This window comes from Pteropus alecto, unplaced genomic scaffold, assembly GCF_000325575.1.
Source record: "Pteropus alecto unplaced genomic scaffold, ASM32557v1 scaffold98, whole genome shotgun sequence".
Lineage (NCBI taxonomy): Eukaryota > Metazoa > Chordata > Mammalia > Chiroptera > Pteropodidae > Pteropus > Pteropus alecto.
Window position 1 is genome coordinate 14582666 of NW_006443570.1, and position 13865 is coordinate 14596530.

At 37.3% G+C, this 13865-nt stretch overlaps 1 protein-coding gene across 7 annotated transcripts in view; it reads right to left on the reverse strand.

The window, feature by feature from the left end:
• ACACA (acetyl-CoA carboxylase alpha) overlaps positions 1–13865 on the reverse strand; it is a 244968-nt gene that overhangs the window by 122127 nt on the left and 108976 nt on the right. For all 7 annotated transcript variants that reach the window (XM_025041628.1, XM_025041629.1, XM_025041627.1 and 4 more), the window contains 5 exons: positions 12968–13092; positions 6325–6438; positions 5002–5115; positions 4017–4106; positions 2311–2429 (listed from right to left, as the gene is read on the reverse strand). In XM_025041628.1, coding sequence (XP_024897396.1) covers positions 2311–2429; positions 4017–4106; positions 5002–5115; positions 6325–6438; positions 12968–13092 — 562 coding nt within the window. The remainder of the gene's footprint in view (positions 1–2310; positions 2430–4016; positions 4107–5001; positions 5116–6324; positions 6439–12967; positions 13093–13865) is intronic.

Here is a 13865-nt window from a genome sequence, read left to right on the forward strand (position 1 = left end):
TCTGAGTTGGAACACAATGATATGATCGTAAGATGAAACACCCTGATTGCAGAGAGAAAGAATAGAGAAGCTCTGTGTTCAGGACCCACCCAGACCTATGATCATAAGTATGGTGCTTTCCTGAGTTCTATAAAGTTATTCTAGTGAATTACTGAATCTGAGGGGGCCATGGGAACCCCCAAATCTGTGGCCAGTTGGCCCAAAGTACAGTGGCCTGCGGAACCCCTCACCTCCCCAAGGCCCCATCTGAAGTAGAGACAGTTTTGTGGAGAACTGATCCCTTAACTTGTGACATCTGGTCTAACTCGACGTAGCTGGTGTCACAACTGAACTGCAATATACCAGTTGGTGTCAGAATAAGGGCATAATTCCAAAAAACTGAACATATCATTCTAAGATTAATACATTTTATGCTCCTAAACAAAAGGACTTTAGACCTAAAAAAGCATTACAGTAATTTTTACATTTTTCTGGTTTTCAGATTATTTTCTCTTTCTCCCTTTGTCTTTATCTTTATTTACTTTTACATGTACATCAATACTAATAACAATCACTTTGTAGTTTATAATTTTATGTACACACATCCGAGGAGGACTTTCCAGAGACTACAGAATTACAGTTCTGTCTAAGTCTGGTCTTTATCCATAGGGGTGTGTACACCTCAGATGTCAGGAGGGGCAAGTATGTAAGTTTGGAAACAATATCAGGAATAATCAAGATTCAAACCCTCAAGATAGAAAAGTGAATAAGATTTTTAAACAAACAGTTAAGAAGCATTTCTCTCATTTTCCAGTTGACTATCCCTCACCAAACTGGACACATATCCTCAAATAAAAAGTAGGACAGGGAGAGCAATTCAGAAAGACAAGGGGAGCGATGAGGAGGGAAGGAAATCAGAAGCAGCTCTGCAGCCTGACTACAAATCACTGCCCAAAGGGAAGAGGTAGTAGAGAGCAGGAAGAAAAGGAGAATGTCCTGAGAATTACAAAGAGCATTAAGTATAGCATGTACTTCTCTACAATTATTCAAGGAATGCAGGAAAAGAAAGACGACCGAGGGCTGAGCCCATGTGTGCCATGAGTACTTCACTGCTCGCTGAAGGACAACCATTCGTTTCTAGAAAATGAGATTCTGAAATCCATGGAGGCAAAAATGTACCGAGAGATGCTTGCTAAATCAAGGATATATGCTTTTCTCTGCCAGCTATAAGGTATTTTTGAGGTAGAGAAGTGAAAGGATCTTCTGAGACAAAGAAGAGAAGTACTTTTTCTGAAGCTGCCTCTGCTCATTTGCTGACCTCTGCTGGATCAACAGTGGCATCCAGTGGCCAAATGTCTCAGCACAGACTTCTTTGTCTCTAGGAAAGGTTTCTATTGCTTTGGGTGAAGTGGCAATTCAGAACAAAGCCATTTCTGGTGTCTATAACTAAGGATCCCCAAAGACACAGTACTTGGTAATATAAAGTGAAGAACCAAAAACCATAAAGAAGAAATGGAGGGGGGCTGTTTAAAATTGGCTGTGGTATTTATATTTCCTGTGCTATTACTAAAAAGAATGAAAATTCTAAAAGAGAAGGACATATGAGTGGATGGAATTCCCAGGTTTTCACTGCCTGAGTAGTTTAGAAATAAATGAGTATCTAAGATAAAATATTTTCATTTTAAGACCAAAGCAATACTGAAACAAACTTCCATGTCTGTTTTATTTTTTAAAGGGTTTAGGAAGGGAAAAATAATGAATTAGCATGGCTTAATTAATTTTCTTGAATTTAAGTTTGCTTCTGAAGTGTGATTTTTAAAAACTAAGTTTTAACTGCTAAATTCAGGTGTCTGTTTTTAGGAAGGTAATGAAATTGATTCGGGTATAACCTTAACCCATAGCAAACATATTGAAAAGAAAAGCATTCCACACAAGATATTTTTATTTTCCAAATGTTCATTTAAACTGCTAAAAGAGTGATTTTTGGCAAAGTTCCAGCACATAAAATGCTAGTAGATTCTAACTTTTAAAAAAAGGGGAGGGGGGAACCTCTATGTTTCCTCAGTGACATAATACAAGTAAAAACAAATGGAATAATCCTAATTTTATCTTTATTAGACCATACTTTATCTCTCCAGGTCAAATGTCCAAAAAAAAAAGTGGGCACCAAGAGACACCTTTCTCATGGTTTAAATCTGTTCATTTTCTGCTCTATATTTCTAGCTTAAAACAAACAAACAAACAAACATGAAATTATCATACACATTACTCCCCTTAAGTCTCCTGATAGAGCTCTGTCTGGCTTGGGTGCACATACTAGCTCAAACTCACCTGTTTGGATGAGATGTGGGCAGCATGAACTGGAATTCCACCACACAAGTGTTGTCCTTAAGCTGGCGGTGTTGTACACTGTTAAGTTCATAGGCAATATAAGCCCTTCGAACATACACCTGGTTAAAAAGTAATCCTCAGTAAATACACTTTAAAAACAGAAGCTAAGGGATGGTTAGCCCAGGAAAAAGTCTTTGAAAGAGGTATCTAATGCAGAAAAGGGTAATCTGTGGTGACAGAAGTCCCAAGGCTCTACATAAAAATACCTTGCTTTAACTAATAAAGCTGGAATCTTAAAACTATACCCATGACTATAAATGGACACAAAACTAGCCTGCTTCTGCTGGGTATTTCAAGGTGTGCCATAAACCTTTTACACTAACCTAAACTCAGAAGAAGGTTTGATTTTAGCAAAAGAGAGCATATAGAAACACAACTATTAACTCATTAAGCATGATCATTTCAACAGAAGATAAAAGCAAGTAGTGAGAAAAATGAAAGGTGACGATTCTGGGCTACTTGAGGAGTGAAGACAGAAACAACTGCAGTACAGTTGAACCCTTTTACTATCTTGTACCTTTATTTTGCTTTGTTGAGTTTTCCCATCGCCCAAAATCAATTTTAGATTATTTATCTCCTTCAAACACTAGGCAAAAGCATTAAGGCATAGTTTGACATAATATCTCAAACACACTAACTTGACTCAAGAGTTAAAACAAACAGCAACAGGCTACATCTCAGCAAAAACTATCAGTCCAACCTTATGCACTTCACAGCCAATTTGCCATGCACATAAAATGCTACACGAGATTCCATCAGCATGTTAGGTATATAGGAGACTTCTCATTAAATGACATAAAAGCGCTGTAAAACACTGAGATATTTTTAAAATTTTGTATTTACTGAGTAGGTTATATTACACTCTACTCACAGAATACAAATAGCAAGAGTAACTCAAAATAGCTTGCAACAGACTATAGTGATATCATATTACATAAAATCATCTAAAACACTCCTTTCTCTCATCTTCAAAAAACATATACTTGGCATTTTACAGTGGTGTTCAGGGCTTCCCTTTTTTGTGCTTATGGCAGTGTGGTATAGTGGAAACAGAAGTCTGTGAGTCAGATTGACCTGGGTTCAAAGCAAATTCTTCCACTTATTATCTATGTGAATTTGGACAAGTCACTTAACCTCTCAGAGTCTCACTTTCTTACTTCATGAAGTAATATGATTAAAAGCGAAAAAGCACCTAAAACGCAGTTCATTAAATGTTATTACCTTTTTCTCATGATGAAATATTTCACAAGAGCTGCTTGACAATTCAGAATATAACTAAAATCTATTTTATTTGGCCCAAATGACAAAATGGTACATATTCTGATCCAGCCATATTTTTTTTCACTTATTGTGTTACAGGGAATCCTAATTCATTATGAAATGGGAGAATCAAATAACCTGGAAAGTAGAGACTATTGAAAAATGCTGGCAGTTATTTTCCTGTGATTGGAGCCTAGAAGCTGGTGATTAGTTCAACTAAAACACCTGGGTAAAGCAAGGCTCTAGTTCAGCATTAGTTTCAGAGGAAAAGAAGACTCTTAAGAACCAACCTAAAGCCAAAGAAAAAAGATTGATATGATAGCCAAATGGACAGAAATCAAGGAAAAGGTCATTTTATGTTACGTTACGTTACTATGAAAACTTACCTCCAGAGCCGCCATCCTCACCACCTGGTTGCTGTGATAGAAGAAGTTTGGCAGGACATCGAAAATAGATGTTTCAGACAAGATGAGTTTCTGAAAGGTACAAAGACAAACCATTGCAACTCAAAGAGACCAATTTTAATGGATAATATTTAGCATTTAAAACATTTAGGTGTTAATTGGGAAACTTTAGATTGCTATCTATGAATGTAATGTATGAACTTTCTTTGTGCCTCAGCTTCAAGTTACAAAATAGAGAAAATAATAATACCCATTTTTATAGGGATGTTGTAAGCATTAAAAGACTTAAAATATGTATAATTCTTAATATAATGCATTAAAAATGCATTAATTATATGCTAATAGAAGTATTTACTATTATTATTATTCTTTCTGACATATCTCTACTCAAATTCTTAAATATTGTCTCAATATTCCACTATGGTAAACCATAGACATGAATCACAATTGAAATCTATTTCAACTATGAACCAAAAAAACAAAAACATCCTTCTCCCCTCTCTAGGTTCTCCAGAAGGAAATCTGAGAGAGAGCCTGAAGATTCCCTTGGCTAAATATAACAATATTATCCTTATTTCGAGGTACACAAATAGATCACTCCTGAGAAAATGATGTTGTTTTAAAAACAATAGTCAGGGTCCTTTCAATCAGTAAAATTAGCCAATATTCTTATAAAATTGGCTCTATATAAAGCTTAATAGTAAGCATTAAAATAAAATTATAGCACAAGAGGTAAAGATTTCAATAGGACACTTCTATCAGGGCAAGCCTATTTGATTTTTAAGCTACACCACAATTCTAAACTCATTTTTAATGAAAAAATATTTATAAGTATAAATTATTTTAGAAAGTCAAGGTATAAAACTTCCTTACACAGGAAATCAAATTGATTAATTACTTAATTAAACTATGCTTAGAAGTAAAGGGAACAAGAGTGCACAGAAATAGAAAAGGGCTATAAGTATACCTGTAGGTTTTCAATGCAAAACTGATGTCCATACATGTCAATAGCTGATAGGAAGATAGACTCTACTTGGTTATGACGAAGCTCGTATGATGGTAAATGGGAGGCAATAAGAACCTAGAGTGAGAGCAAAATAAGAGGTCTAAGTTCCTAAGGGAGTGATTATTCTAGGCTCCTATTAGGCAACTCTGATACAAAAGCAATAAATATAAATCTAAGTGTAGGCATCAAAGATAAAACAGAGACCAAGTAAACTTCTAGGTCCTGTAACATAAAGCCAATGCCACCAAATACTGCATCTCAGTTGACTCTCACCATGATTTGCGTTGTGGGCAATTTCCCAAGGGGAGTAGGGGGAAGGGAGAGAAAACAGCTTCAATCAAGTTCCATCAGTGCATGTGATTTACCATTGCAAAGCTGCTAGTCCTAGAGACTGCCTGACTAGCTGTTAATTGGGAATCAGGTCTGGCAGGGAGCAGCTGTGGGGAAGGTGGATGCAGCAGAGCTAGGCTTTTGCAACTCTGAAGTAGAAAGACAGACTAGGAAAAGCTGCTCTGACAGCCCCAGATACTCAGTATCAAGGAGAAAGCATCAGGATGTAACACCAATGCATGTGAGGGGCAGAGAGAGTGAAAACAGTGTCACAAACAAACAGGGACACGGTAGGACCTGAATACTCTCAGCAGGTCACTGAGAGGTTCAATAACTTTGAGTAGTTCAGTGACATGGATACAATTGTAGAGAAAGCAGAAGGTCACTGAACAGCTTCAAATGTTGCTTCCTTGTCAATGCCCATGCACTGAAACACAAAGGGAGCACCAGCTCTTGGCTTCCCTGCTGAAACCTTTTGGAATGGAAATGAAGACTGCAGGGTGAAACTAACTGGACTTCTCTGGGGTTGTTCTGATTGCTAGCATCTAAGATTCATTTCATTACCTTTCTACTTTCCACAGTTGATTTTTTCCCTATACACTTAAAAGTTTTCACCTGCTTCTAAGCTCCCTTTGGGAAGGAAGAAATATTGAGTCTACTGCCTTCCCTCAGTTTCCTTTCCTCCACGTGACCTTGGTTTATCATCACGAAGCTACTAGGAAGAGTAGAGAATGATAACAGGATTTTATAATGCAGATAGGGCTCCTATTATAAAGAGACTCAAAGTTAATTTTTTCCTTTCTTTTTAAAAAACATATACCGCATGAAAACATTTGTTCTGAGGGCAATGAGACATACATAGAAAACTGTATCTTTGGAAGATGATGTGTAAAAGCTCAGTGCCCAATCTATGAAAACCATACCTTCCTCAAGATAACCAACATATGTTCTTACCTGGCGCGCTCGAAGTGCCACTTTAGCATTGGTGGTCTTACTAAGTTGAGTTAGCTCTGTGAGGATATTCAGCAGCTCATCAGTGAGAGTGGGGTCCCGGCCACACAACTGATCCTAATTGTTAATGTGAAAAAGAACATACACATCTATATTAAAAGGAACTGAGGTGGATCTGACTTTGAAATGGGAAAAGGGGATAAAAACAAAGTAAATATAGCTGAATTAATAAGAAAATGCAGACTTCCTGGGTTGTGTTTGTTTGTTTGTGTTAAATCCCAAACAACGTGGTAAAGAAGATCCCAGAGGAAGTAGCAGCTAGAAGAAACCCAAATCCCTCTGTCATTCATATTCAAAATTCCTAATGTATTTCTTTATAAATCAACATTATACTTTTAACATGCAGAAGAAATCATCAGAGACCATTAAAAGGGGTCAAGAGATTCTGAGTAAGAAATAACAGATGAGGTTTTAAGAGGTTTTAAATAACATAGGGATTAAAGGCTTTCCTGTTCTCCCACTTTTGGAAAGAAGGCAGAATAAAGCAAAAGGAACCACTCCTGGTGGTACTCATTCCACAAACCAAATGTTCAGCATCCCAGGAGGGTGTAAAACAGAAACATGAGAACAAATTATTCATTTATAAACACACACTAAATAAAAACACCATCTCATATTCTGACAATTCTATACCCCAAATCAGTTATCCTCTTGCTGTACCAAGAATCACTCCACAATATCTAAACATAGTGAATCCTTAGATAGATCAGAGGAAAAAAACCCAGCTCCTACAATACAATCCATGGTTTCTTCAGTATTGGGTCCTTCCTAAAAATTAAAAATTAAGAAAAAAATCTCTATCATATTTTGAGAAAAAGATTTCTTCTGCAGGGAAATGTCAGTTTACTCCCTAAATTCATCCATTATCCACGTAATTTTTCATCTAGGCTGAAATGCTAGATGCAGTTTTTATAAATGCCTGTCCTCTTTTTTTTTTTTTTTTTAATTTATAGCTATTTATAGTAGTAGTTCTTAATACCACATGATGTAAAATGTACACATTTAGGTACAGTTCCCTCTACTTGGAATTTGAAAATAACTGCCTTCATATTTTAGTGCATTTTTATTCTCCCCCTACTATCAAGGGGACATGAAAGATGACCAGATCCCAAAAGGCTCCCCGTTACTGCTTTTTAACATTCTCCTTACCTTGATTATCAGCCTTTTTCTTGAAGAATCTCCATTTTTTACTTAACCTTCCCCATCTCAGGGACACTCTTTATAGTCCATGACCACAGCAGTATAAATAAAAGCTTGGGACTTAGAGCTTTTGGAGTAGGTATGCATTTCCCCAAAACACTTTCTGCAACCCCTACTACTTTCCACGTCACAGGGTAAATAGTTTTGGAGTACTCAGCACCATTATGCTGGGGAAAAAAGGCTTTGCAAACATTTTAAAGCAGGAAATACTTTCTGGTTCCCCAATCCACCAACCAGAGGTCTGCTCCAACTGTCCAGTCGTAAACCACGCGATGGGATTTATAGTTAAGGAAGTACAAGTATGTATTGTTTTCACTTATTTAACGCAGGGAATTCACTCATCTGCGTGAGAAGAAGAAGAGCTGCTGTTAAAGTGACTATAAATCCAGGGTTCGGCCGAGCATGTAGTCACAGACTGGAAGACCTATTCCACCTATCCTAAGGCAGAAAACAAAGAGGAGGGAGAAAATGCAACTAACTCTCATCTTTTCTTGAGAACTAATGAGCAAAATAGAATTGCAAGGGAAAAAAATTACCAAGACAAGACCATAAAAACAGAAGGAAAAATGATAGATAACAGAGAGTATGGAAACCAAGGTAAATTTTTCCTACCTAATTCCCTCTTTACTTAATGTTTCTAAGAGAAAACATATTCCTTTCTGAGGTATTTACTTCAATCACCAGAACGACCCACTGAAAGTCTAAAAGCCTAAGACGTATCCTGGGTAATACGACTCTGTAAATAGCCAAACTAAAGTCTCAACATTAATAACAAAAGCCAATAAGAACACTAGCCTCTGACCCAACCTGTATCCGATTTGATACGGAATGTTTTCCCTTGGCAGGATTATCCAGGTTTATCTTTTGAGATTAAAATAAATAAGAAAAATGAAATTATCCTCTTGCCTAACTACGATCGTGTTCTAAGTTAAAACAAAACAGAACACACAAAACCACTTTTTTAAAAAAACCACTTCATTTCAACTTACAACTGTAAGAGAAAGGAAGTAAGAAAAGGGGTAGAAAAAAAAAAGAAACAGTATCTGTAGGAAAAGTGAACTATGAAGAGTAAAAAATATAGTAGAGAAGTAATTATCTATGATCACCAAATGACAATCTTCCTAAGCTCCTTTTGATAAAATACACAAACCAGACCATGCTGGGATGTGAAATATCAAACACAGTATGAATAAACCACTACTTCCATTAGTTTATACTGACTTGGACATTTTCTATTCAAATATTATTTTCCCCATTATCATCATTAATACTTAGAAAAAGACTGGCAATAGAAAATTATGTGTATAGTAACCCTCTCAACCCTCTCTTGTCCTTGACCTAGACACAATGTTCAGGCCCTAAAAGAAACCACCAGAGAAGGAAGATCATTCTGTTCATCAGAACCACCCAACCTAAGATACAAACATACAAAAAGAAGTTTAGTCCCCACTAGCCTGGAGATAGACTCCCTTTGGGCAACTGGACAGCCCAACATCGCCATCTAATCCTGGTGAACATTTTCTAACAATGACATTAAACGGTACCTATGTCAGCAGATGTTTTCTCAATGTAAAGAGGTTCATTTAATGAGCCTAACTGCTGATTTTGGGATTACAGGTCACTTGCATAAATCTGCAGGCCCAAGTGAAAATCACTCAATAATTGTTAAGATTGGTACCACACAGTTATTTCTTGTTTTTATTCTTAACCTCGATAGTGGCCATCAACAGGGCATATTTCATATTTGCAGAAATATGACAAACATGCTTAAGTGTCAAAACCATAGCCAAAGTTATATAACTGACTGCCAGAAAAGCCGAATATATTCCAACTTGATCTTAGTATACTAGCAATTCAAAATGAAAAGAACGTAACCTAATGTGTAATGCACACAAGACATTAACTATTGTTCAGCTGGTTGAGACACTAATCCCAATACCAGCGATGAACTGGTAGCTTCCTCCTGGGCTTTTGGACATTCCAAGGTTGTCATGGGACAGTTTTAACAAGAAATTGTTAATATCACACTTATTCAATAACTGGGTTCACTGTGAAATACTTCTTTACTTACACATTGGACAAAATTATTTGCAGTCATGTTAAGAGGAGGTGCTGATCAGCATTTTAAATGCTCCCTGTTTAAACCAAACCAGAGGATCATAGGCATGGCATTACTTATAAGGAAGCATGCTTATATCATGTTCATGTGGATCATATCAGAAATATAATATTAATGAGGGGATGGCTACTCAAGTCAAGGTGGCTATAGGATATGTACTTGGCTATCTAGACAGCCATGAGGGTGCTGATACTTTTTTATTGGTACCAAGTAGCTTAATTTGGCTAACGAATCTCCTAAATACCTCTAAGTAAACATAAACAGTGTTCTATGATTTTTTTTCTAGAAAATTAAATTTATGAAATAAGAAGAGCTTTTTCAAAAAAAATAAACTTACTGTTAGGCTTCCAGACTTTGTTTTCAACTGTGGCACAATATGCCTCCAAATGGAGAAAACTCGACAGGACTTTAGCGTTTTACTTGACATTTTGCTTTCCAGATAGGGTGAAGGATTAGAAGAAACTTGCTGGAGAGTCCTTGAGGGAAGTTACCCCCGGGCAAGTTATGCTAATACCTGGAGGAAATGAAGCCTTCCTTGGAGCAGCCCACATTCCGTAATATTGATTCACTGAAGACCAATTTTCTTGATCCCTCCCTCTAGGTTCAAAAGCCCCAGAAATCATCATCTACATTCCTACTTCTAGAAAGCAGAGATTGGAATGCCAGGTACATAACCATCAATCAGGAAACCAAGGTAAGCAAAGAAAGGGAAACTAGCTGAGAGCACAAGCTGGGGAAATCAATGCTACCATGTTCAGGTGATACCTGTAAAAGGCAGTGAGACCTACAGAAAGAGTCATCCCAACAACTAAAATTGCTTTTACCAGCTACAGCCATTAATGCAGCTGTGGGGTTGGGGGGCTTGACCACTGTCCAAGAAGGAAAGAGGAAACACACATCTTACATTCATTAGCATCAGATGAAAAAAAAAAAAGCACAATTTGAACTCTCATCTCTGCTCCATAAGTCACTGCTAGCTGACCCTCAGCTCAATCATATCAATTAACTTCTTGATTTCCAAATCTCTAAATGAGGTAAAAACAGCTAAGATTCCTACTACATTTACTGAGTTTTGTTTTGTTTTTTAAAGAAAAATGTGAAATGCCAAAATAAAGAAAAGTACAAATCCATCATTCTGGTTCACCTCTTCAACCTCCTTCCTCCTCCCCCACCTCCCTGACTTTCTCTCTTCTTCTTCCTCTTCTCCCTGTTCTATTCATCCAAACCCAAACACTAACAAACAGCTCTTTTCTCCAAAGATCTCAGCCTGCTGGAATGAAAGTTTGGGTACTATCCACGCAGGTAAGAAGTAATCAGGATGACAAGGTGGAGAAAAAAGAAACAGCAGCAAGTCTGAGTCCCATCGGCTTCTGCCTGTCCTGACTGGCAAAAGCAGAAAGCAAAGCCTCAAACCAGTTCTCTGACAGGGCCCAACGCCTCTGCAGCACCCCCGTGTAATTACACACTTGAGTGACTGGACTCTGAAGAAAATTGAAGGCCTGAGCTCCGAACAGCTGCCATTTTCTCTCTCCATCACACCAGCGTGATTACTTGAGAAATGAACAGCCCCGGCTCAAAGCTACTCCAGAATTCTCAGAGGAAATATGGCTCCGTGTTCCAATAATGAGATTCTTAAGGCAAGCGTTACTTACAATCACTCCGCAAAAGGAGCGAGCCGAGCCCCTATATCTTACAAATTAGAATTTAAGAAACCTAGCGACAGTCTTGGACGATCATTACTCTTCTGCTGCTCCGAGGATTCTGGGCTTTGGTCTATTTTTAGTGCAGAAAACTGTTAAGTCCTTAAAAAGGTAATCATAATAAAATGAAAACTCACCATAATTAGCTTCCTTAAAAGGCAAATTCCACCCCATTTTAGGGACAAACTGACATATTCTTCCACTCCCTGATCATTACCCTTTTCTACGAGAAAGTCTTGGCTTTATCCAAGTGAGAATTAGCAATCTTTGTATTAAAGTTAAAAAAAAAAAATCTAACTAGTCAGAGATTTCTTCCCTTTTTTGATTGAGAAAAAATATTATCAGCAAGGTGCCCTAGATATCACTTCTTTGTCAAAACCTCCCACTTGGGGAAACTGAAATAAATATTATATAGTGCTGACATATATTTTTTTCCTTTCAAATGCATCTTCTGGTTTCCCTACCATCTAGCCATTCTAGGTAGCAAAGGTAATAAACACTCTTTATAATTAGATATTTTTAAAAGTAGGTATTCTAAAAAATGTTATCTCTTTGAGAATTAACCAGCTAGGCAGATAACTGAATGAGCGACACCGTTGTTAACCAGATGTGAGGTAGACAGTTTCCCTTCATTCTGAACTATGAAATAAAAAATAGCAGTGAATATTTGTGGGTTTTTTTCCCTCTGAGAAGAAATGATGGAATTAAGATACCAAAAATGGCAATTCTACAAAAGGACAAAAAAGGAAACTCTAGGAGCCAAAGGGTCGCTAGTCTCCACAAAAAAGACACATATACAGGGGCAAGGAAATTGTTCATGGAGTGGGGAATCTAAGAATAGTTTTACTGTCCTCTAATTCCTAGTATTAACTTGATCAGAAAAATCTAGGAGTGAAAAACTTACAAATCATCTTCAAAAATCCTTAAGTCCACAAAAATTCCATCCACTGTTCAAATGTACATTAGTCCTATTCACATCTACTAGTCTTACCTCTTCATTCCCACTTCACTAGGTAATGGGGACAAAAGCATATTTCTACTACCAATACAATAATCTGAGCTTAGATTTCTATGTAAATAAAACAGAAAAGGACCAAAGAAGATGCGAAATAAATTTAAATATGTTTGGTAGGGGAGGAGCAATACTGGATTGCTAACAGTTGTTTTTTGTTCTTAAGTTTTGGACATGACAGCCATTGCTGATATTCATGGAACAAAAAAGAGTTATAATGAAAAAGTACACTGGCTGGATAAGACTAAATTTTAAAGATACTTCCATGAGTGACAACAGGAATGAGGAGACACAGGGCTTCTCTAAGTAGAAGCAAGAGATCTGAGTTTCCGTGCATGATTATATGCATAATAGGCAGAACAATCCTTTCCTGACGGGAGCACTTTCTTCCAGGTCAAGGACAAAGGCAGCTGTGAGAAACTGTTAATCTACAACCCAAGCCCCACTCATCCCACAATTATAAAAGATAGGAGCTTTTCCTCTGACGACAGCCATCAGGAGAAATGCTTTTTCCTACATCGGCCATCCTTACAGGTTCTGAAAAACTGTACTCACAATAAGCATTGTGACCAGAAGATTCTTCTTGGTAACTTGAGCATGAGAGAAGATATAGTTCAGTACAGTGTTCATGTCACTCTTGTTCTCCTCTCGAAGGACGAACACACATTTGTCATAGTGACCTACAAGCAGCAAAAAGAATTGATAAATATCAATGTTCATATTTATATGTTATTTGTTTTTTAATGTCTATAATTCACCTGATAATCATTGAGAAGAAACCACTTAAGAATTTTCTTGGAGGGATCTGTCCAGAATTGGCAGTGTGGTTTTGTAAAAGGAACACTGGACCAGGAAGTTGGCAATCTGGTTGTAAGACCTGGGCTCAAAGCCTAGCTCTGTTGCTAATTTACTATGTGCTCCTGGGCAAATCACTTTCCCTCTCTGAGCATTCTTTTCACACACAAAAAATTGAGAGGTAGGGGGAGGGTGTGCCTAGAGACTGAGGGGTTGGGGATAACTCCAACCCCCACCTTTACTCTAAATTCTCTCTTTTAGCTTCCTGGAATGATTTCCTTAAAAGAGAGGGTTCTGCTGCTTTAAAAGAAATGTCAATGCCATCTTTAAAGTCCACTCCAGCTTGAGATTCTGGTTCCGTGTCTGACTCATTGAAAATGTTTCACCCTAACCAAAAGGAACAGTTTTAGCTCAAAAATAAAATGACACAAACTTATCAATATCTTCAAGGAAGATGGCTGCCACCTCTGGAATCAACATTTTCTACCATAAGTCCATGAAATAGTTAAGAAATGCCTAGGAATTCCTAATCCAAACTAAGGCACAGATCAAGGAGAATCTTGCATTAAGTCAAAAGGTCTACAGGGAGAGTACATTTATGTATATTTTCACTGGCCTTTCATAAGGCCACCAGGGGCAAGTTAGTTCTGGCTAGGAA